This window comes from Maylandia zebra, linkage group LG3 (assembly GCF_041146795.1).
Source record: "Maylandia zebra isolate NMK-2024a linkage group LG3, Mzebra_GT3a, whole genome shotgun sequence".
NCBI classification, from domain to species: domain Eukaryota; kingdom Metazoa; phylum Chordata; class Actinopteri; order Cichliformes; family Cichlidae; genus Maylandia; species Maylandia zebra.
This window is the reverse complement of record NC_135169.1, coordinates 38,183,468-38,208,215: the sequence shown is the minus strand read 5'-3', so window position 1 is coordinate 38,208,215 and position 24,748 is coordinate 38,183,468. Positions and strand designations below refer to the sequence as shown.

General features: G+C 40.2%; 1 protein-coding gene across 5 annotated transcripts in view; it reads left to right on the top strand.

Moving 5' to 3' along the window:
• LOC101466961 (protein Dok-7) overlaps positions 1 to 24,748 on the top strand; it is a 51,483-nt gene that overhangs the window by 10,029 nt on the left and 16,706 nt on the right. For 3 of the 5 annotated variants that reach the window (XM_076881819.1, XM_012924673.5, XM_076881818.1), the window contains exons 5-11: positions 9,411 to 9,530; positions 14,760 to 14,858; positions 15,050 to 15,846; positions 17,730 to 17,778; positions 17,988 to 18,578; positions 21,449 to 21,537; positions 23,089 to 23,158. In XM_076881819.1, coding sequence (XP_076737934.1) covers positions 9,411 to 9,530; positions 14,760 to 14,858; positions 15,050 to 15,846; positions 17,730 to 17,778; positions 17,988 to 18,578; positions 21,449 to 21,537; positions 23,089 to 23,158 — 1,815 coding nt within the window. The remainder of the gene's footprint in view (positions 1 to 9,410; positions 9,531 to 14,759; positions 14,859 to 15,049; positions 15,847 to 17,729; positions 17,779 to 17,987; positions 18,579 to 21,448; positions 21,538 to 23,088; positions 23,159 to 24,748) is intronic. The other 2 variants (XM_076881817.1, XM_012924674.5) reach the window with 2 other exon arrangements.

Below are 24,748 nucleotides of genomic sequence, written 5' to 3'. Positions count from 1 at the left end.
GTTTTCAAATGACATCATGTCATTGGAGAAACTGCAAGCAAAGCATTAAGTATAATAAGAGTGTTACTATAGCAATGCAAATGAAACACAGTTCTAAAAACCCTTCCACCAATGGCAAATCCCACCAATCCATCAGTCTCTAAACCATGTTGTGTCAAACAAAAGGCCCAGGGGCCAGAAACGGCCTGGGAAACACAAAGGAGTACATAGATTTTGGAAGCTGTGTTTTCAAAGGTTTTACAGCCTTTCCTACTGATAAAGACTGGCACCATACCAAAGTTATTAAGTAATTTTAAAAGCTATCCACTATAGAAGTTTCAGTTCTTTACAATAGACCCACAGTAAAACAAACAAACAAACAAAAAAATAGAAATGAAATTTTTCTGTGAATTAATGAAATAATTCAGTTTTGTAATTACAGGAGAGTCTGAGCGATGAGCTACCAGAACCTTTTCTGTAATTTTACACATTTATTTATTCATTCTGGCAGATGTCTTCCTTTTCATTATCTTATTAGCAGCTTGTCATTATCGAGTCCTACTGTTAAAACTACACTTCTATTTTGAGGAGTAGTTGTGATAGATTTGTAGTTAAGGGTCTTTACAGTGACACAAAAGAGAGTTTTTCTATTTTGGCCAAATTAAGATCAAAGTGTGCTGTATGACATGATGTGAAATGAATTTAACATCTCAGCTCAGTGGCTCTAAACTGACACTGGAAATATGTTTTGATTTGTCCATATAACCTACCAGAAATATTGTTGTCTGGTCATTACTGATGAATCAATATTAGCTATTAGATAGCTAAAAAGCAGCCACTATTGCTTTAACAAATTCATTCCCCTTTCCCTCCCCAATGGGAGCGTTACTGGCCAGTTTGGCTCAGCATTACACAGAACGTTATATATTTAGCACATTTAGCACTGGCGTTCTTGTTATGCACTTTAATCTTGACGGAAGTAGAAGGGATGTGTGTAAAACCATTGCTAAAATGTTTCAGTGGCAGATCTTTTCTGTTTTTTACTAGTTAAAGTGCTCCAGCAGATCGTCTCTGTGGGTCTCAACTGCTCAAAACTGTCAGTTTGTTATTTTTTATTTATTTTTGCAGGGTGCTTTGAATGTTCATGGATTAAAACAGATGATATATTGAAAGGCTAGTGCTGCATTTGTATGGAGTATCTAGTTTCTTGGAACGGTGCTTCACCCTGCAGGACTTCGAAAGCTATGAATCACACAGTTGTGTCATTAAGTAAATCACAGAGCTGTCCACACTTTGCTTTTCCAAACTGTGCTCATAGGAGCATTAAAGCAGCAGATGAGCAGATGTGAATCGTTACTTCTGATCAAAATTTCCAGAGTATAATCAGAGCAACAATATGATGCAGATATTTTAAGTTTTGTCGAAGCGTCTGGCTTTATAGTGACGTAACAAGACACGTACACAGTCATCTGATCACACGTGCTTGGTTAAATCTGAGAGGAAATTGGATTTAGATTGTTTCCAAACCCCACAACCTTTTGTTTTGTTTTTTTTGCCACATAACCCATTTTAACACTACACAGTAAAAAGCATGTGGAGTAACGATGTCACAGCAATGTGTCTGACATGCTAGGTATCAGCTTACCATAAAGACAACACTTGAATCCACACTGCTGTCTGCTCAGCTGTGAAAATGGTAAGAAACTGAGTTGGAGTTGCTCTGCTGGTCAAACTATATATAAGTTGTCTGTTGTTCTCATTATGGTCTGTATGATACATATGGTACACAGGCAGCTCCTTACCTTTGAGTCTGTCCATTTAGTCTGTAGGTTTAAAGTTAAAAGGGTTTTGTTCTTAAAATTGCAGTTTTATTGAGTGAAATTAGGTTTGACTTTATTATGTCTTAGTCAAGCCCTGCGACAGACTGGCGACCTGTCCAGGGTGTACCCTGCCTAAGGCCCTAAGACAACAAGGATAGGCCCCCACAACCCTGAAAAGGATAAGTGGAAGAGAATGGATGGATGGATGTTTTAGTCGCATGCTAGAAGAGCACATATTCAGAAACTTCAACATGTCACCTTAGAGATGTCGTGTCATACATGTATTTTGGCCTTGTGGTTCTTCTTTTTTTAAATGACCCCCTTCTTTGAAGCATTATGTAATCACCCCACTTGAAGGATGTTCATTCAACTCTTTGACTTTGAACCAAATAAACAAACCACCACAGATGTGACGCAAATGCACGTTTGTTTAAAAGCCGAACATTCTGGCTTCATGAAACATGCCCCAAACAAGTTAATTTAATTATTGATCTGTTTTTCCCAGATTAAGCACAGAGGAGGGAAAATATGGAATCACTTTGTGATTTGGATGTGTAAAACAGACACTTTTTAATATTAAAAATAGTCAGCAGTTAAAAGAGCGTTTGCAGACCTCAGCAAGCTGTTACACCTGATTAAGAGGAAGCAGCTCTCCAAGAAGAGAGGTGTCAGTCAAAAGGATTATACAACTCCTTGTTTTTCCCCAGTCAGCTGTGTCTAAGAAAAGTGCAAAGTGTTAAGAATAAAAAAGGAAAACTTAAGGGTAGATGGAAGATGTCAAAGAGTCAGAAGAAAATTGAAAATGCTCAAAACTCCCCATAAATTGGCAGAAAGAAGAATCAGTGGTTTTGTGATAAAAGTGTAAAAACTGGGATTGCCAAAGGAAAGCCAGCATTAACGCCTAATGGGAAGAAAACAAGGTTAGAGTGGGCGAACACAATTGTGCGCTGTGGATGATTTGCTAAGAGTCACTTTCAGTGATGAATCTGCATTTGCCAAAGGGGATGATGCTGGGACTTTTTATTTGGTGCCATAAAAAAGATGAAGGCCTTGAGAAATCAAGCAAAAATGGAGCAGGAGAGATGAAAGTCTTTACCTCAACAGTAAATGCACAGGTGTAGACTGCTTTATGCTTTTCTTATTGCACTGAGAGCGTGGTTTTGGTTATGATTAGGATTAGTTTTCGACATCACGATGATGACGATGCGTCTTGTTGTCACAGAAGAAAGGAAATGCAGACAGACTCATTGACACAGTCAGCACATAGTCCAGATCTTAACCCAAACAGAAAATTTACAATGTCTGGGAAAAAAATGTGCCATTACACAAAATTATTTAATTAGTTTGAAGTTTGTTTCATGAAGTCAGAGTTGTTCAGATAGTAAACAACAAAAGGAACAAAAAAACAACGCTTTATCACATCTGTGGTTTGTTTATTGCTGCAAAGTAAAAGAGTTCAGTGAACATCTTTCAAGTGTGACGACTTCATGTTCTTTGCCAGAGGTTGTAAGTTTTTCCATGTAGTCTAAAATTCATATCCAGTGGCATACACTCCAATAAGGCCACATCGGCTAATAATATTGTATAGCCTTACGTATAGGTCGGGCTCTGAATACTACAGCGTATGATTACAAAGCAGTGATCACAAGAATGGAGACGCTGTGACTCGTGTAATATTTTGTACTTTGTTCAGATGTTCTTCTTGTACTTGCTTTTTCCTTTGAGATGCAAGATTGTTGAAATCCTGCTTTTGATTGCTCGTGCTTCCACAGACGTGTAGTACCAAAGACCCCAGGTAACTCAAAGTACTCTCTGAATGACTCACATTCAAAAGCTTCAACTCGACTCGACTCATTTAAAAAAACAAAAAACAAAAAAAAAAACAGGTCATGACGCTCTTTCTAAAGTGTTCCGGTGGCCTTTACTGCTTCATCAGTCTGATTTCTAAGCTTTGATTTTTGCTCTGTGCCTTTTTTCCTGTCCACACACTTTTGATCACGTGTAATATCAGTCAAAATTCAAAGAGTGGGCTTGCTGTGGCTGCTTTGAATTGCTTAGAAGTGTAATGGAGAGCACACAGCATGACAGGCAGCAAACTATGTTTCAGTCGTTCTTGTTTGTTCGTTGCGTTTTATTGACTCGGCAGATGAAGCATTAGAAAAACATCTGTTCAGAACAACAAGAAAGGAAATGATTCAGGCTGTGCATAATCACCCCTGCTGTGCCCAAAACTCAGCAACATGCATCACTCTGGAGTTTTCCTTAAGGTCTGTTTGAACACGTCGGGCCGCGTGCGTCCCTGTGATAAGATAACGTTTGAAAAATTCAACAGATGTGAAACTATTAAAGTGAAGAGGACCGTATGTGAACACCTGGAGGGGACAGACAGACATTGGAGCATTAAAGATACATGATGACCCTCCTGGAAACATGACATTTTATTTTATTTTTTTAAATTTAAGAGCCAATAAGCCTTCAGTAGTCTACTGGCTTATCTTAAAGAAGGTCAAAGCTGCTTTACTTTTATACAGAAAAGGGGAAAAAGTAAGGCTGCATCTCAGTGTTTGTGTGCGGCAAAGGCCGAGCATTCCTGTGACATGTAATCCCTCGGCACAGTTTATCCACAGCACGGCGAGAAGTGATTTAGCTGTGCTGGGTGTCTCACTTTTGGTTAGAGCAGCTGTAGAACTGCAAGCTGCATTTGTCCTGCCTTTTGTCCACGCCACGGGCGAATGGTCATTTAAGTAAAGTGTAGGTGTGCGTGTGAAATGCTTAGCGCTAAAGTGACTGTACACTTTAGCGCACTTTGCTGTACCAAAGTGTTCAGAAAAACGATTTTCTCTAAACGCAGTCAAAATGACCTCTCAGTAATTAGTGCTTTAATAGTTTTGTTACTTTATTTACTTTCTTTATTTGTTCCTGAATTTTATCGTCCTGGAATAGTTAAACTGGATAATGTTTACATGCATTTCTGAAGGTTGCAAACATGGTAGTGAAGGAAATCTGAATTTCACTTTAAAGTAATTAAAGTTTGCTAGACTTTCATCTTGAGCCGTTTGGATGACTCTGCTGCTTTCGAAATAAAAATGCCAACCTTGGCTCTCGGCGCTTGCTCATTTACACTTCCCACTTAACAAAGTTGGATTTTATAAGCTGTGTTACTTTGTATGGATGCTGTGTTTTTATCACCTCTTGGAGCAGAGACCAGAAGGGTCCATTTGAGTTGTTTTCATTCCTGCAGAGATTAATGTGAACTAAAAAAGCTTTGCCACCTGGGCCCTGTTTCAGGAAGCCGGTTTAGTGGAAAAACTGAGTAAGTATACCGTGAGTTAACGAAAACTCTGGGTTTTCGGTTTCACAAAGCGAGTTCAGCTGCAGCCTGAGTGAGTCACTATGACGACACACTCCGTGAAGCTAACCTGCCCCCTAGCAGGTTTACTACAACTAACCCTGACTGTCTCCGCCCCTTTGTTGGAAACCTGACAGTAGGAAGTGTCAGACATGGCGTGCCCCTTCCTTGAAGAGCCAGTAGATGTTGAAGCCCAAATTCTCCGCAGAGCTCTCCGCCGGGAGAGAGTGATTAGAGCGCGTTTGGACATTTTATCATTTCCTGATGATTTTCTGTGTGAACGTTACCGTTTCTCAGCACAATCTATAATTTATTTGGATAACATCCTCAGGCCATATATTACGCATGTGACACATCGCGGACATGCTCTCAGTTCATTGCATATTATTTGTATTGCACTTCGGTTTTTTGCAAACGGGAGCTTTCTGTATAATATTGGTGACGCTGAGCACGTTTCCAAGGCTACCGTCTGTCGGGCAGTCAGGAATGTTACAGTTGCACTGAAACGTCTCCTGCACTCGTTTGTGTTCCCCGGTCATAGACCCACAAGATTTATCAAAGAGGGATGCCACAAAATTGCAGGTATCAGGATGACCAAAACTTAATTTATGATGTGGTGATACTTGGACTACTACTTAAATTGTACATTTATTTTCAGGGTTCCCAGGCGTGATTGGCTGTACAGATGGCACTCACATTCCAATCATTGCTCCTTCAGTAAATGAAGGAGACTATGTGAACAGGAAGTCTTTCCACAGCATTAATGTGCAGGTACATAGTTCCCTGTAGCATTTCAAACTAACAAATTATTTCATTATAGTAATGGATGCTAATTTGTGTTCTCTGCACTGTGAAGATCATATGTGATGCTGCCAACATTATCACAAATGTGGAAGCCAAGTGGCCAGGCTCTGTCCATGACTCACAAATATTCCGTGAATGTACACTGAGCACAAAATTTGGACATGGTGAGTTGAGAATACTTTAAAATATATAAAGACCAATTGCTTCAGGGACATTTGAACTGAAGTGTATCCTTCTGTCTTAGGAGAGTTCACTGGCTACTTGCTTGGTAATAGGGGGTATCCATGTTTACCCTATTTGCTTACCCCTTACCCTGACCCTGAACCGGGCCCACAGCAGCGATATAATCTGGCTAATTGCAGGACAAGAGCCAGAATTGAAATGACTATCGGAATGCTTAAGGCCCGGTTCCAGTGCCTGCAAAGACTCAGGGTCACCCCAGAAAGGGCATGTGACATTATTGTGGCATGTGTGATTCTTCACAACATTGCCACAATTAGAGGAGAACACTGTCCTTCTGAACCAAACATCAGCAGTGATCCAAACCATGAACATCCTGACCCTCCCACGGACATACAAGATGGAAGCGCAGTCAGAGACACCATATGTCACAATCATTTCTTTTGACCCATCACCTCAACATGTTGAAAGAAGAATAAACAGATTTTTTGTTCAACTGGCTTTATTGGTCGCCTGTATTTCCTGTACACAAAGTATTAAAAGATGTACACCTCATAAAGTGTCTCTGTTGCTTCCTCCTCTGTAACAGCTGTCAATGTTTCTTCATTATTTTCCTGTAGTAAAGAAATAAACAACATTGCTGTTCTACTGTAAACTCATATAGTCTGTGGAGTATTACTCACAACTGCATGTTGGTCTGGCTCAACAGGAGGCTGCACCAGATGCAGTACACCACCACCATCAACTGATAGAATATGAGGTTTATACAGGTCACTTATAACTTACAAGGGACCAAATGGCAATTAACAAACATACCAATCAGCTTACACTTCATTGTCATTATGCTCTCAAAGACAACCAAGACTGAGGGAAGGCAAAATCAGTAGGAAAATAACTTCACTACAAAATAATCCATTATGGTAAAGAGTTTATCAAATGAATGTGTCGCACTGCAAAGGTGACTGTGAAGAAAGGATGTATGCACATCATGTATTATTTTGAATTTACCCCTTATGTAGGCACTTGTGTCTTGCGGGGTTATTGACTCAGAGGATGTCCCCGCAGAGATGCCTTCGGCCACAGGGCGCCCACTGTTTTGGCTGAGGGCCAACTGCTCAGCCTCTGTGAGTGGTGGTGGTGGAGGACCCCCACCTGTTTTTCGGGCCTCCGCTTTTTTTCTGTTGGCTATAACGGGCCACATTTGAGCATACAGAGTAAGCAAATATGTACTTGTAATGTGCTCAGATAATTTCAATAAGTGCTTACAGAGGGGAAATTAATGTAGCCTCTAACTGCAATTGATTTACATGGGACAAACAGACCAAGCACTATGGCTCATAATACAATTACACCTTACCTGTTTGGACTATATTTTTATATTTCATTTTTACTTGCTGCCAGGCACGTTTGGGGCCTGTTGGGTTGCACCTGCGCTCACATCACATCACAAAATAAAATGTATAAAATAACAAATAAAATAACATATGATAAAATAACGTGTTAAATGGGTGGAAATCCCTAGATCAATGTTTATATTAACACTCACGCATTGACTCTGTCGGCTATGTTTTGCCATGCATGCTTTTGCAGCTGTGGCTGTGTTACTTTTTTCCGCGGAATTTGCATGTTATTGGCATATGCTGCCATCAGAATTTCGGCCTCAAGCGCTGTGAAATACATTGACCGCGCCTTCTTTCCCTCCGTCTCCATGGTGACTCGCTTAATCTGTGCTCCGCTTATCAGGGCTTTATGTATCCTCGTCCGCGCGCTTCACTTGGGGTTAAAGCAACTCCGCGTTGACTGAACTAATTGTTATCAGCCTTTCTGAAACGGAATATTCCGAGTTGGACAGTTCGGGGTTACTCAACCGTGAGTGTCGTTTTTCACTCTGAGTTTTCCAAACCGGCTTCCTGAAACAGGGCCCTGTTCTTTGTTTTGTTTTGAATGTTTGTTTTTGGATTTTTTATTTTTTATTTTATTGGTAATCGTGCATTTAGTAGTGTAACTAAAATGCAGTCACCTATCAAAACCAACGTGTATATAAATTTGTAACGTTGCAAGATGAACGTGTATGAGGTGAGACACCACTTAATCAGCTCCATCGTAAAAGCACAAAGGAGGCAATAAATCTTTAGTTTGAACAGGTTAAAACAGTTGAGCAGACTTTGGTGCTGACCTTTGACCCCTGCTCACAGCCACAGCAGTGTAAGGGCAGCTTTGACATGGGTGGCTTCAGCCGCAGAATGACACAACAACACTTTGTAAAGCGCAGGCCGTTGTGCTGTCAGAGGGAGGTCAAGAGACCTCAGGAGAACGTGACCTCTCTGACCTCTCCACTATATTAAATCCTCCTTTATTACACTCTAAATTGTTGAAATAGACAAACTGGGAACCATAAAGAAGGAACTTTTTTATTATGTAATACTCTATAACTGCAGCTTTGTGAAACGCATCATGCCTCAGTTTCTTTCTGAAAAGGTTCATGTAGTGCTCGTTTACATATACTACACACTATAAATAATCTATCTGTATCTATCTATATCCATCTCTATATATCTCTATCTCTATATCTGTCTACATCTACATCTATCTATTGTAACAAATTCTACTTTTAGGTGGTATTTTATTCAGGAAATTATTTTTATATTGATATGAAAAAAAAAATAATTTGATGTCATAAAAAAACAATAACTAACAGATGCTCTTTGATTAATTGTTATTATTAGCAGCTGTGTTTTGTAAAATATCTGAGTGGTCCATGATTTTGGCGAGCTGTTGACTTTCCTTGTAGAACCATCGAGGAAAGTTGTGGCTTGGAGTAAAAACTTTATGTCCCACTTACGTAAAGATTACGGCCGCCATTTTTTTTTTTTTTTAACATCAGAATTAAAGCTGTTCTCACTGGTCCCGGGTGAAAATTGTGTTGCTGCAATATTAATTTGCTCATATAGTAAGCTACGAAAACAGAAAGGGTCAAAAACCTCAGCATGTTAGCGTGTTGAATGACTGTCCTGGTTTAAAAGTAAAAGACAAATAGTTTTTAATTTTAAATAGTAACCAAATATATCTCAGTTTAGGACATTTTGATGGTAGTTGAAAAGTAGAAATGTTTTTTGTAAAATTGAAAAGTTTGTCTCGTTTTACTGATTTATAGCAAGAAACAGCCTGTTCTTTTTTTATTATACTGGCATCACCAATGTTGCACTCTTTCTTGTTGATTATTAACCGTAAAATACACTTTCATAAATTAGCTTAAAACTAATGAAGTCTATTTTCAGGGGCTGGTGTTTTTCTGCTCGCATCTGCTGAGAGCGAGCAGATCAGCTTTCTATTCGACTGCATCGTCAGAGGCATCTCCCCCACCCGAGGCCCTTTTGGACTGCGGCCCATTTTGCCAGGTCAGTATCAGAGGTGTTTCATATTGCTTGGCTGAAAAGAACTGAAGTTATACGGAGGGGGAATGTCAAGATGAAGGAGTAATTGTTTTAAAGCCGTGCTTCTTGGGGAAAGCAAACGGCTCGCTGACTTGTTGCACTAAAATGTAACTTTTAGCCTTTTAGCGGAGGCTGGGGGGAGTGACTTCTGAGAATTCCTGCCTCAAAGACAAGACGTGGACTTCTAAGTATAAATACTAAAGTCAACATTTACCATTATAATTTTAGCTAACTCTGCTTGTGTTGCTTATAGAGCTTCATCATGGCTGACATGCTCTAGCTTCCTGAAATCCACCCATTTTTGGCAGAATAAAGCCAGAGGATTTCTTTGATGATGGATACGCTTTGATCTGCCTAAATTATGTCTGGCAGCTGTGTTTTGGTTTTTTTTGTTTGTTTTTAAATGCAATTACATAAATCCCCATGAACCAATTTATCAACGTCCTAACCCCTGACTTAAGTGATGAATGTAAAGCTTTAGGTCACCTTAAACTTCAGTAAGAGGATGACTATTATACTCACTCTGATTAGGTAACAAATTCAATTGTATTCTATGTATAGTCCAGGGTGAAGTGCTACTGGTGGGCACGTTAGAGGATGGCTCTAGTTCCAGATTGTTGTCAGGTTTCAGTTTGTGAAAGATGCCAAGCACCAAAGTGTAAATGGTTCTTCTGTTCCTTTGCAATCTGCTGTGAAAATCTGACACGTGTCAGTTGTCTTCACTAATGGCAGATCTGCCTTTTGTGATATAATATCACTATTTATTTAAAACACTGTAGTGAAAGTAGATGAAAGGAATTCATCAAAAAATGTGAAGTGAAAAAATTCTATTTTTTTTCTGCATAATCCATCATATAAAATTGAATCAAATGGAAAAATCTCTTTATAAAACTTGTTTTATTAGTTTTAATCTTTTAACTTTATGCACATTGAATCAAGCAAGAATTTAATTATATGCAACAGTCTTTGACTTGAAGAAATTTATTTAACATTTAAACCTATTTTCTGCATATTCCAGCATATAAAATAGAATTATTTTTTTGTGTCTACACTCACTCTTTCAAATAAATGCAAATAAATAAAATCATAGATTCAGCAGCACTAAGTCCTGTCGCCCTTAAATCTATTTTTACCTGTTTAGCAGGAGTGGGGCCTGTGAAGGTTTGCCCAGTACCGCGGCGTTCATGTCAGTGGGGGGATCTGAGTGTTTCTCTGTGAATTTCACATTCCCACCGCAGCGTGCTCGGTGCTTGCTTAGATTTGAAGTTTAATTTTTCGCTGTAGAAAGAACTTTTATTCCCACGCAGAGTGAACAGCGGACGCTAATGTTTTTGTCACTTTTTACTAAATCAAACGCAAAGTATCGTCACTACTTCTGAGCTTTAAACGCTGCATGGTCGTTCTCTCTCCTGCACTCCATATTATCAACTGTTGATCTAAACACGTCTGTTGCTGCCACGGATGTCGCACACTTGTACGTCATGGTCATGAGACACTCTCACAAACAAAATCAGGGTTTAGTACCGCAGTAACGCAGAGTGCTTACGTTAAGTAACAGTAATCTAATTACTGTTTTTTTTTTTTTTTTTTTTAAATCCCTTACTTTACTCGTTACTTGAAAAAAGTAATCGGATTACGCGTTACTGCCCAGCTCTGTTGATGAGTGACCATTTTTGAGTGGGAGGGTTCTGTGCTAATTTATCTCGCAGTGCTTGCTAGCTTGTTGTAGAAAGGGCATCCATGAATTGCATGGGTGTATCATATAAACACCAATACTTGCTAACAAATTTTGACTGACTGTACAAAGTGGAGCACAGATCTCTTGTCTTTGGTACAGTTACTGTACAGCATAGCATATTATTTGTTTGTCCAAAGTGCGGCCCAGGGCCTCCTGGTGCCCACAAAGGTACTAGAGGTGGTTTGCAGCAAGAACAGAGACTTAGTTTGAAATTACTCATGGTTACAGTTCCATCCATCCAATCTCCCTTACTACTTTGATCTACATTTACTGCTTTTTCTTGAATTTTGAATAGAGTGAAGATTTAAGATTGGGTGGGCCTCGTGGGAATTTTCTGGTTTTTAAGTGGGCTGAAACATTCTCCACGTTGGGAATGGCTGTGTAAGATTATCTCAGTAAACACGCACACCAGGTCTAGTAAGATGGAAAATAAAATAGAAGTTGTAATTTGGTACGGCGTCATGATCCATGTTATATTTGTTCATACATTAGATACAAAACAGAAAAACCCTGTAGCCATTCTTGGATATATTTTGTATTTTACATTTCCCCATATTTGGTCACTTCCTTTAAACACTTTCAAATGTTAGATTACGTGTTACTGAAGTGGTTAAACATTATTTGGTTCCCCGCTGTTTCCAGCAACACTTTTGATTTTCCACACTAGCAGTTACAAAAAAAAAAAAAACATTTCTCACCCAGCCGCCAACTTATTAGGAAATGTTGAGAGAGTAGCTGCAGGGCCTTGTGGATATTTTGGTTTTCACACATCTAACCGCCCAATCGCATGTTGAGCTCATATTCCTATTATTGTGATGCATAGTAGAATAAATAGTAGGGAGGATGTGGGTTGGGGTGGGGGTGGAGGGGTCAAAGTCATGGTAGCAGAGCAGCCAAAGCCTCCTAATCGCTTCGGGCATGTGTGTAACCTCATCCACAGCATTCCACTGCTGCCTCCCCCCATCATTCTTGGTCACAGTGCTCTTGGCTCTCCCCTCCCCTTTTTCCTCATCTTTCACTTTGTCTCATCCCCCTTCGCAGTCCTTAACCGCGTCTCTCGTTCTCACTTACCTTTCACCTCTCAGTCCATGTCCGAGTCTGTCTGTGTCACATGATTAAATCTCTGTGCTAGCTGCTATTTTGATTAATTGCTGTTAATGTTCTTGGCTTATTTATCTGTCTTTCGTCCTTGGATGCTCCAGTGTGTCAACCTATAGTTTTCCTGCTTTGTGTTTAGTTCCCAGCATACAAATTGTTCCTGCAGTGCTTCTTTTTTGCATTTAGTCATGAGTACATTTGTGTGTAAATACGAAACATGTAAAAGCAGGTGGACACGTAACCTACATGCATTTTAAGCTGTCAGACAAGGAAAAAACACCTCAATTGATGAAAGATTATGTAAAACGCTGATGGCTGGTTAGATTCACCTTCATAAAGGGCTAAACTAAGATTGACATTTGATCATTTGTACTTATCACTGTAGATTTATTTCATGTAGATTCTTTATGAGAATAAATTGATAAAAATACAAACTCCTCATTTTACACTATTTAACAATCTGAAATACTCAGTGCAGCTGTTTCAGTAGCAAAAACCTTACAGCATTAACTTAGTGATCATTTACTGAGTGACTTTATCAGTCTCTCATGTTGTTATGGTTAGGCAGACCCTTTTTCAGTTTCAGCATTTGTGTATGCACAGCTCTCTTGCGGTCCTACCACAGCATTTTAGTCGGGTTGGACAAACACATTCTTTTCCTTTTCAGATATTCTGTTGTAGATTTGCTGCCGTGCTGGGGATCATTGTCCTGTTGCATGATTCAGTTTCAGCCAGGCTTGAGCTTTAGACAGATGGGCTCTAGAAAACTTTGCTACACAGAGGAGTTCATGGTGCCAAGATCCTGAGGTCTGCAAAACGAGCCCAAATCATCACCCCTACACCACTGTCATTGACAGTTGGTATGAGGTGTTTGTGCTGATGTGCTTTGTTTGGCTTTTGGCAGACGTGCACAGCCAAACATCTCCACTTTGGTCTCATCTGTGCAAAGGAAATTGTTCCAGAAGTCTTGTTCACATGCAGCTTTGCAAACCAAACCTCGCTGCCATTCTCCTGCAATCCTTCCAAACACATCACACTTGTTGAGCCCTTTTCTAACTGTACTGTTATGAACTTTGACATTTAACATACTGAGGCCTGTAGATTCTAAGATGTAGTTTTTTTGCAGTTTCTACAGTATTGCTTCAATATTCTGTTATACTGCCACAATAGGGGATGCTTATATTAAACATGGCCAGAATTTCAAGTAATGAGGTTAGTGTATGTGCCAGTAATCTCTGTGAGCCAAAAGCTCAGGCTTCAGACTGCTCTAAACACTGTGATGTCAGAGGATATCTCAAATATGGTCGTATGAGCACTGAAACTCCACCCACCTGCTGTCCAGACCTTCTGTTTCTGAGTGGCAGGCAATCAGAAGAAAGTCGGCTTAAAGGGAGAGGCTATAGCTGCTTGTTTCAGGCAGAGGATGATCTAAGGGGTTACAACAAGACCCTAACTTTGACTCATGCAAAGGTATGTTGTAGTCCAGTAATGTAAGCATGGAGTTCAATCAGAAACAGGAAAAATCCACAAAAATCTACAAAATACTTAAAGAAAAAATATTGGAGGAACCTCAGCCTATATGTATAAATATAAATATATGTATATGAGGAAGCCTGCTTTCTCAAGTGGCACCATTAAAGGAATGTGTGGTCAATATGTGGGGAAAAAAAGACACTTTTTATTTTTAATTTTTTCCCAGTGTGACCTTTTTCAAACACCTTTTTAGACACTCCTGTACACTGGAGGTCAGTACTCATCACCTGGGATTTCAGACTTATGGTATATTTACCACTTTACTGATGCAGGATTCAGATGGATATAAAAAAATATATCAGCCCAGTGTTAGAACTGACCTTGATGGTCCAAGGCACATTAGATTCATGCACTGCCGCCAGCAGCAGAACGCGTACCAGCAGAGCCACGTGGCAGCACTATTAATACACCCCTCAGTGTTGCACAAATACTGCTAGGTGTTCCCCTGTGTGACCCTTTTCTCTGCCTGTCCAACAGCACGCTACACTCAGGGATCAAATAATAGCACACGTCCGCAAAGTTGTTTACTCCTTTTCACTTACACCTTGTGGCTGACACTGTTTGCGCGTTCACAGACAGTTGAGTGAGACCGTTGCAGTTTAGAGTGTCCCCTCTCATGTCTTTAGAGTAGCTGGATGTGTTTTCGCAGCTGTGCCCGTGTCACCGCCACGGTTCAGCTGCGTCACATTTGATCCCATATCTCATTGACAGTGTCGAGATTCATCACACTTAGCACTTACACTTCATTTTTCTCTGCCCGACTTTTCATGATTGAGATCATGCTGGCTGCTATTTATAATACAGCCCTTTGTTTTTTTTTACAGATCCTAGTGGCAGCCAGACCACTTCAGAGGAAAAGCTGAACCTCGAGGCCCAGGAGCTAGAGAAACGACTGAGCATGCTCTCTCATGGGAGTGGCACAGGTAGAAAACACGACTAAAGTTTTTGGGTGCGCTGGCAGGTGCTTTGATTTATTGTTCCGTTAAGTGGAAGGAAAAAAAGACCGAGGCAAAGAGAGTGTGTCATGATTCCTTAATGTGCTTTGTTGATGAAAGCAGTGTTTTTGTTGATTAAATTCATTAAAGGTTTAATTATGTTCTGCTCGTCTTGGCAGTCTCTTTGACTTACTGCCCGTCTGCTGGGGGCGACGACCGCAGCATTTCCGGTTCTTCTGACACTTCAGACACCAGCCACTCAGACTGCAGCATTGGCAGCCGGCTGGGAATTTGGACTGAACCGGCTTCCAACCCACCTGAAAACGTCAGCCACACGGGCGCTAAAGTGCCACTGCAGATCAGCGAGAAGCTTTCTGCCAACCAGGGAGGTGGACACCGGCCTGCGGCTAAGCCGCCCCGGCAACTTCAGGAAATCGGTCGTCAGAGCTCATCAGACAGTGGCATCGCCACTGGCAGCCATTCCTCGTACACTGGCAGTTTCTCCTCCTACACAGGCAGTCTGGATATGACCCCCGGAGAGGACTTTGGTTCTTTTTTAAGCTTGCCTCCACATTTGGCTCAAGATCTCAGCCCTTGCACTTGTCCTGCTGTTCCTGGACGTGACTACCAGGTGCCAACTTCACTTAGGTATGTCTATGACACTCCCAGGAGTGTTTTACAGGAAGCAGGTGGAGGTGCCAAAGACAATGAAGCCTCCGCCTCAACTAAAGACCCTCCAGCCCTTTTAGGGTTCACAGCAGAGGCAGCAAAACAGGACAAGAGCAGTGCCACAACCCCTGAGGCTCACTCAGAAGCTACTGAAAGTCAGTCAGTCAGTGAACTCTTTCAGGGCCTTTCAGTGACGAATAAGAAAACCAAGGTGGCACCCTCTAGTGACTCTTGTAATACCTGCACCTCCTTCACTTCTGTCTCCAAAACCATCGTGACCATCTGCTCTGTATGCGGTGGAGTTAAGGTAAGTGGAAACACAAGTATTCTGTTTGTTTTCTGGCAAAAGGGAATGTTGATCAGATCTGGGTTAAACAAGCGTAGCTGCTCTCATGAACCATCTGTTTTTCCATCAAACTTCAAAAAACGAAGGAAAAAAAGTCATCAGTCCTGTTCAAATGGTCTCGTGAACACGCTCCATTATATAACCTGCTGTCACGCAGTAGCAGCTTGTGTGCACAGGCTTTATCATCAGTGTATCATCTGTTCTGTAGCCCGCTTGTCAGTGTGACCTTTGTGGTATCGTGCGGGCTGACGGTGATGCCGCGCTGCGTTTGGTGTCAGAACAACTAACAGTCCCACGGCCCATCTGTCCAACACGTTAGTGTTTCTGCACTCGGTTCAGTTTTACACTGTCACTGAATATGGCAGATTCACACCTTGTAAGTTATGAGTGACTTGCAATTTTCTATCCTTATTACACCTCTGCATCTGTATATCTGTGTATGCATATCTAGGTCAAAACACACAATCTTTATTTAATGCCTTTAACGCCCTTTAGGCTCACTTCAAGCTGTTTAACTCCGTGCGTGCTTCACTCGCCTGTGAGCGCCGAACTATTTTGCTGTTTTATTTATTTTTTTTAAATACTCAAGTACAGACTTTGGTGGTATTCTTTGTTTGAGCTTTGGCTGACTTCTTCTGTGGTGTCAGAGTTGGTGTGAATTTTTCTTTTTCAGAGTGTAGTCTTTGTAAGGGGTACAGCTGATAATTATTTATCTTATTAATGAATCTGGGGACTATTTTGACAAAGATTTTGTGCATATTATGTGAATAAAGTACTATTATAATTCATTCAGGGCTAGAATTGGAGACAGTTTTTTGCTTTTTCAGAATTGCATGATACATGATACATGTTCTGATTGGCCAGCGATGGCTTAAGGATTAATCATTTGTTGACTTTTGGAGTAACAGGGAGTTATACACATATACAGTGCATTATCTGATGGCTTGCTGCTTTCAGGTACAAAAGTAGCTGAAGGTTTTTTCTGTTCCTTATTAGTCACTTTTACTCAATACAGAGAGCTCCACCTGCTGGCAGTGCATTTATTTAAGAGTGCAAGCTGCATTTGTTTGATTGGGTAGATTAAAAAAAAAAAAAAAAAAAAAAACCAGCTCTGTATTTTCCGTTGGTCTACAGTGAAGTAGATGAATACTAGTTATTGGCCAGGTGGATCAGACATGAATGCCACGGGAGGGGATCCAACTCCTTCAGCCTGAACAACACCATCTACCCCTGTAGTGTTGACTGGCTCAGTGGAAAAGGGCTAGTTCACAGGACACATTAAACCGTGACTATTATAATTACAATCACATGGATGTAATAAGATTTAAGGAACCTGGTTGGTTTCTCACTTGGGGAGTTTGTGTAATTGTTTTATAAGAAAAAACAAAGCAGCGCTCGCCTGTGATCATGTGATGCTGAAGTCAGACAGCCCCCGATATAACACTCATTCACAGCCATGACGCCTGATTTACACTCAAAATCAGGCGAATCGTAATAATTTGGAAATCATAATCAGTCAAATCAACATAATTTTACTGCATTTCCTCAAATAATACAGTGCAGATGTTTAATGAAATGACTGGGCCTTTTTAAACTCAGTGCATAAATAAAAATATATAATTTTGAGTCATTTTATAGATTTTTGTTCTCAGAGGAAGCAGTGGGCTTGTGAGCCATAGCCAGGCTGTTGAAGCGTGAAGTCCCTGAGTCACTTTTGTTCTTTTTATCAGCTTTGTTGACAAAAAATAAACTAATATGTAGGTCATTGCGAGCCTTTCCCTCATATTTCAATACTAGAGTGGACTGTTAAAATAAAAGTCATTTTTTTCGTCAATATTTCACAGGGGACTCCATACAGCCCTTGTAGTTCTTCAGTGATACCTGCCACACCAGGTAAGGATACTCCTCTGAAGTCTTTCATGCACACTGCGTGTGGTTTCTCTTGCATGCATAAACGGTTTTAAAGCACGCTGGGCAAAAAACATTGATGTAGCAGCCACAGCTTGCTGTTTTGATTTGGGACAGAAATCAAAGTTGTTGTAGGTTTTTGGTTTTTTTTTTTTTTTTAATTTTGCCTCCAGAACATCATATTTTTAATCCAGCAGATCAAAGTGGTGACAAATCACCATGCAGACCCAGTACCAGTGAACACACTGGTGCGGAGATGAAAATTCAGGAGACCTCTCCTGGCTCTGAAATCATCCACAGTGCGGGGATGCCAACTGTGAAGATGAGTGAGGAGTCACGGCTGCCAAAAAAAGGAAGAGAGAAATTAGCCTGTCTTTTAGCTGATCTGCTCAGCTTTCCAGGCACAGATAGCCAGCCAGAGGCAAAGACACACAGATTGAACCTGTATGAGTCAATGAGCCCTGCTTTTGGTAATGAGCTTAATTTGGCACCAGCAGTACCATTACAAGACTCGCAGCAAGACAAAAGAGCTGTCATTTATGAAAACTGTTTGAAGTGTCAAGGAGAGCACTGCCAGCCTCCACCACGGGCCGTGCCCGCTCAAAAGTGGCGCAACAGGAACATTTCCCCTTTAAAAAGCTTTCCGACTTGGCTGCACCTGAAGAAAGGCCAAGAACATCCAGCTAATGAGGAGTTACTGTACCAAGCCCTAAACGATTCATCACAGAGCGCGGATGGGCAGTGTTGGTATGAAGAGATAAATGGATCGACAGTGACCAGTGAAGGTAAGAGGCCACCTTCGACAGTTTCCTCTTCAACTGATCGCAAACTTCAGATCCTTGGCTGGTTTCCTCTTTTTCCCCATTCTGTTCCTTTTGAGGATCTTTTTCTGTCCCGTTCCTTGTGTTTCTCTCAGTGAAACCACTCTTTCTTCCTGGCTTATTTTCTCTAATCAGTCACTTGTGTTGCTTTGTAGAGCTGAGCCTTGAGGTGAGCTTTGCCGCAAAGTTGCAAAATCAGGAATGATAGTTTATCCTGTGACTGTCACTGTGTACCAACTCAGTCATTTACAGTCAGTCTTTTACCTGCTAGAGCAGAGAGAGAGAGTCATGTCTCAAATCAAACACAGCAGATTGTGTCCTTTTTGGAAGTTTGCAGTAATTAACTGTGATCGTTAACTGTTGTTGTGGTACTTTTGCATTGAAGATGTTTACGTACAACACTGAACAAAACCACAAAAAGCCTTATGAGCATGTTACGATTGGATAGCAGCTACTGCTGTCAACAACGTCCATAATTTTAGCTTCAGCTTTAGCATTAGTAATACATCCTCTTCTCATGGTGGTCTCTTCACTGCCTCTACCTCTGTAGTTAAGATGGCAAAGGTGCACAGAAACCAACACTAAACACTTTGACCATTACGCTACATTGCCTGGGTATTTATAGTGCCATGCATGTAGTCTCGCAGAAGTGTAATAAAAAATGACACAGCTTTTAGAGGGTTTATACACTCACTGGCCACTTTATTAGGTCCACTTGGTAATACTGGGTTGGAGCCCCTCGTTTGCCTTCAGTGCGGTCTTAATTCTTCATGGCACAGATTCAACAAGGTGCTGGAAACATTCCTCAGAGATTTTGGTTCACGTTGAAATGATAGTATAACGCAGTAGATGCAGATTTGTTGGCTGCACATCCATGATGGGAAACTCCTGTTCCTCCACATCCTGAAGGTGCTCTGTTGGATTAAGCTCTGGTGACTATGGAGGTCATTTGAGTACAATGAACTTATTTTCATGGGAATGTTTGAGATGATTTGAGCTTTGTGACATGGTGTGTTATCCTCCCATCAGTGTACACTGGTCATAAAGGGATGGATATGTTCAGCAGCAACGGTCAGGTAGGCTGTGGTGTTTAGATGATGCTCAGTTTGTACTAAGGGGATCAGAGTGTGCCAAGAACATGTCCTCCATACCATTACACCACCGGCAGCCTGAACTGTTGATACAAGGGAGGACGGATACACGCTTTCATGTTATTTACACCAAAAATCTGACCCTTCAAAACTCTTCAGAGTAGACACCGTTTTTCTAATATTTTAGTATCCAGTTTTAGTGAGCTTGTGTGAAGTGTAGCCATGTCAAACGTCTCTTAAATCATCATCTTTCTTCCTCATTCTGATGCTCAGTTTGAACTCCAGCAGGTCGTCTTGACCATGTCTGAATGCACTGAGCTGCTGCCGTGTGATTGGCTGATTAGACATTTGCATCACTGATCAGTTGAACATTATACCTAATAAAGTGGCCAGTGGGTGTAAGTGGTCTCTCGTGAATTTAATCCTGTTTACAGAAAGATTAACTAAGACTTTTTAAATGAAATGTCATCTGTAAATTTTTAAGTTTTTTGTGAGCACAGAAAGACCACTTTTTAGGAAAGGAGTAACCATTTATTAATCTATTGTCGGAATTATATATGTGTGTTATAAGTAAATTTTAGGATGGGGTCTGTTATTATTTGTTCCACAGATCAAATGATGACAACATGATAATTTTATTTATATCTATAAATATTGACAGTAAATGAAGCCAAAATGACACGGACTTTAGCCAAAGTCAAGTCTTACCTTTGCAGGAACGATCTAGAAAGAGTGGTCCATGCTTTTATTACTTCACGGCTAGACTACTGCAATTCCCTCTATGCTGGCCTAGATCGTTCCTGTCTACATCGCCTTCAACTGGTGCAGAACGCTGCCGCTCGCCTGTTGACCGGTTCAAAAAAAAGAGACCACATCACTCCGGTTCTCTGCTCTCTCCACTGGCTCCCAGTTGCCTTTAGGATTGATTTTAAAATCTTATTGCTGGCTTTTAAGGTTTTAAATGGCACTGCACCTTCTTACCTGTCAGAACTCCTTAGTACTTATCGCCCCAGGAGATCTTTGAGGTCAGCCGACCTGATGCTTTTAGATGTTCCCAGGTATAAATTAAAGACAAAGGGAGAGAGGGCGTTTGCTGTGGCTGCACCCAGACTGTGGAACAGTTTACCTCCTCACGTCAGACTCTCCAAAAGCCTAGAAACTTTTAAAACCGCTCTTAAAACTCACCTCTTTTCATTGGCTTTTAGAAAGGTTTAATTTATTTGTTTTATATATTTTTATTTTATTTTTATCAGCGAGGTGTTATTACGAAATTGTGTTCTATTGTATTTTTATCTGTATTTACTGTACAGCACTTTGGTCAGCCTTGGTTGTTTTTAAATGTGCTCTATAAATAAACTTGACTTGACTTGACTTGACACATCTTAAACATTTTAACAAAATTCAGGGTGCAATTTCTGTCCTTTGCTTGTTATCCATGATTCATACTGAGCAACAAAAGGATCCTATTTAACTATTTGTTCTTTAAAAGAAAAAAGGAAAAAAACTCTTAGTATTGTGTGATGATGAATCAAGCCTTTGTTGTTTGTTCTCACCACTCGATCTGCACGAATTCCTCCATTTGCATGGAGAAAATTGTGTCTGCTTTGGTTCACAAAGTGCATTTAAACAAAAAAAGAAAAGAAAGCAACACAATGTGGTATAATTTTTTTCCGATGAGTTACAATAATAAAATGTGTTTTTGTTTCTTATATGTAAAATGCACAATATCGTCTCTTTCACCAGACAAAAGGCTTAGTAGTAAAGAGGAAAGACGCAGAGCCGATCCTGCTTATGAGATCATGGAGAGTCGGATGCTGGAGAGGAACCCAGAGGTAGACACATCCAAAACACTGTAATCCGCTTTACACTATCAACAACTCACACATTTTTACTTTGCAACTCATTGTGCTCTTAGTTCAGCTAAGCATTTGGGGGAAATGTCTGATATCATGAGAATATTAACTGAATACACAGAATAAAGGGCAACCCATAGAGGTTTGTTATTAAGAGGCTTCAGTAGTAAATCTGAAATTAGACATGGAAAAATATGTCCAATAAGCATTTTGTAGTTTTGAGCCTATTGTCCTGATATTATTAAGCATTTGGATTAGAATAAGCGAGTTTAAGGGTTTGTATTTTCTCTATAATGAACTGAAGTTTTAGCATGAAAACAATGTATTTAATGCACTCGCAATTACAGCCGCAAATACACTTGATTACGTGATCATCATCAAGCATGAACAAAAAGCAGACATTTTGGCAGTTTCTTGGTCTGAGGCATAACACACAGGAAAAGACATCAGCAGTGATCTTAAACAAGCAGTTGTTGCTGCTCATCAGTCGGAGAAGAGTTATGGGGTATTTCAAAACATTTGAAGTCCATCATTCTGCAGCGAGACAGACTATTGACAACCAGAAAATACTCAGGATGGCTGGAATTCTTCCCAGGAGTGGGCTTCCCAGCAAACTCACCCCAAGGTCAGATTGTGCAGTGCTCAGAGAAACTGCAAAAAGCCCAAGAGCTACACCTTAGACCTTAACGGCCTCAGTTAGGATTTTAAATGTTAAAGACATGCAACAGGGCAGTGATCCCAAGCACAGCAGCAAATCTACAACAGTATGACTGAGAAACAAAAGAATCAAGGTGCTGCAATCATCCAGTCAAAGTCAAGACTCCACCCTTAAGGAAAGTGTGTGGTGACCTCAAAAGGACTATGCATAAATGAATACCAGCAGATCTCAATGAGCTGAAGTGGCTTTGTAAAGAAGTGTGGGCCAGAATTCCTCCACAGCAATGTGAGACACTGATAAAGTCACACACACACTTACTGCAAGCATATTACATGTTCATGTTTGTCCTGTGCTGTCGTTCTTTTTTATGTGACTGTAAAAGATGGCTACCATTATGTCACCTACTGGTGTCTGGACTCTGTATTTTTAAACTTTAATATTAGCATCTATAGCCCAGAGAGTAAAGTGCTAAACATCATCATCATCGTCGTTTATTTATATAGCACTTTAAAAAGGCACCAGGCAGACCAAAGTGCTGAACAATACAAAAACAAAGAAAAGCATATCAGGTAATGTTAGCATTAAATGCTAACAGTTCATCATACAGACATGGGTAAGCTCACTAAAACTGGAGCACAATCTTATTTAATGCTCTGCACTGCAGTGGACCTAAAGTTCATGGATATCTGTCTGTAGCGATGCTGCACAGTGTTCGCACATGTAAGACATAGCCCTGAGTTCTGAGTAAATTCCAAATGTCTATAAATACTCCTCATGTGCCCACTGAACAGTCATCGTCACACTTATGTAATAAACTTATGTCACTCAGTGCAAGTTATAATCAGCAGTGCTTACTTTAATGTGTGTTGCAGGCACAGGAAAAACACAAGTATGAACTAATGGGCAGCTACGGCCAGCAGAGGTTCCTTCAAGAGACTGAAGGTGAGTGAGACTGACGCCAGGCAATCAACATAACCAGGTTGTTTCAGCGATTTGGTTCATTATTTTTTTCAGCCAAGCTATTCAAACATATGCAGATTTTCAAGTCCGTAGCGGCACAAATGGATTTTTCTTTTTTCTGAATGGACCATTTTAGTTTTTTAAAGTGCTCTGAACACTTTTCAGCTGTGCATTACCCAGGCTTCTTACAATAACCGGGCCCACTTACGGAAAGTGAATTAAATTGAGTCATGCGCCTGAATCAACATCGCTGTAAACCATCACCTGTTGCTTGGTGTGCTTGGACTGAAATGAATAAATAAAACGAGGCTCATTCAGAGTCTGAAAAGCAGACTGGCACTAAGCATAACATCCACAAGGCTGAACATAGGAACATGTTATATCTCGGCGCGCTCGCCATACACCTGCTTGACTTCAGTCAGGGCAGTGAACTGTAATGCTGACTTGCCTTCATGAAGTGGCTATTACTACATAGCACATGAAGCGCATTACAGAGACTCTCTGCAAGCACCAGCTGTCAGATTAGTGTAAACAAAGGGGTAATTAGCACTTTATTACATGTAAAATAGTTGTGCCATGCAAACTAGTTTGTATGGAGAAATTTTTTGCTGCTAAATTTTTAAGCCTTTTCATTGCAAATTTGCACTGTAGTAAACGTCACTGTTTGGAAAAAAGCTGCTTAAGTGTAGCATCAATAGCTAAAATTGCTCAAAACTAAAGGGGAGCTCCTGGTCACTCAAGGAGAGAGGATTCTGGGAAATCTCCATAATAAGAAACACCCCTGGAGAAAGTATTACATTAGAAACAGTCATTCACCTAAACAATGAACTTATTAGAATTCGTTTACTAAATAATATTTTACACGAATACTAATATAATAAAATTATAGAAATGCTATTTTACAGTATGGTGCAAAACTCCCTGCACTTCTTTGCTTTTTGCAAGTAAAATAGGGAATAGGTGCAGCAATCATTTTTTAAATGTGTAAAGATCAATGTCAGTGTTTGGAATGAACACCTTTCTTGTAATTTCTTTAAGTAGTGTTCAGGAATAGTTCTCCAGGCTTCTTGAAGGACATTCAGAGTTCTTCTTTGGACCTTTTGTTCTGTTCTCTGTTATGATGATGCTACAATCGATGACTGATGGTTTCTGATTATGAGTTTTTCTATCCAGGTCTGTCTATCTTTTACTGCATTGGCAGTGTGCTTGAGATCATTGTTATACTAAAAAATGAAGCCTTTCCTGATGCTATTGCATGGATGATAAAAGTCTGATGTTACTTTTTCTGTTCATAATTTCAAATTAATATTAAATTAATGTGATGTTTACCCGAGGTTAATTGCAGCATTTGGCTGTTTTTCTTTTCCCATTTTTTTGCACATCATTGTGTCCTTTTGTTTCTTTCCAATGTGGGAATGAATACACAAAGGGACAAATTAGGGCTAAACAGAGGTGTAATTTAAAATGGCATTAATTTACCCCATCTATGGTTAGACAGATAAATCGCATGCAAAACAGACAACGGCATGAGTCACAGTCTTTGCTATTTGTTTTTTTTTTTTTTAATGTCTT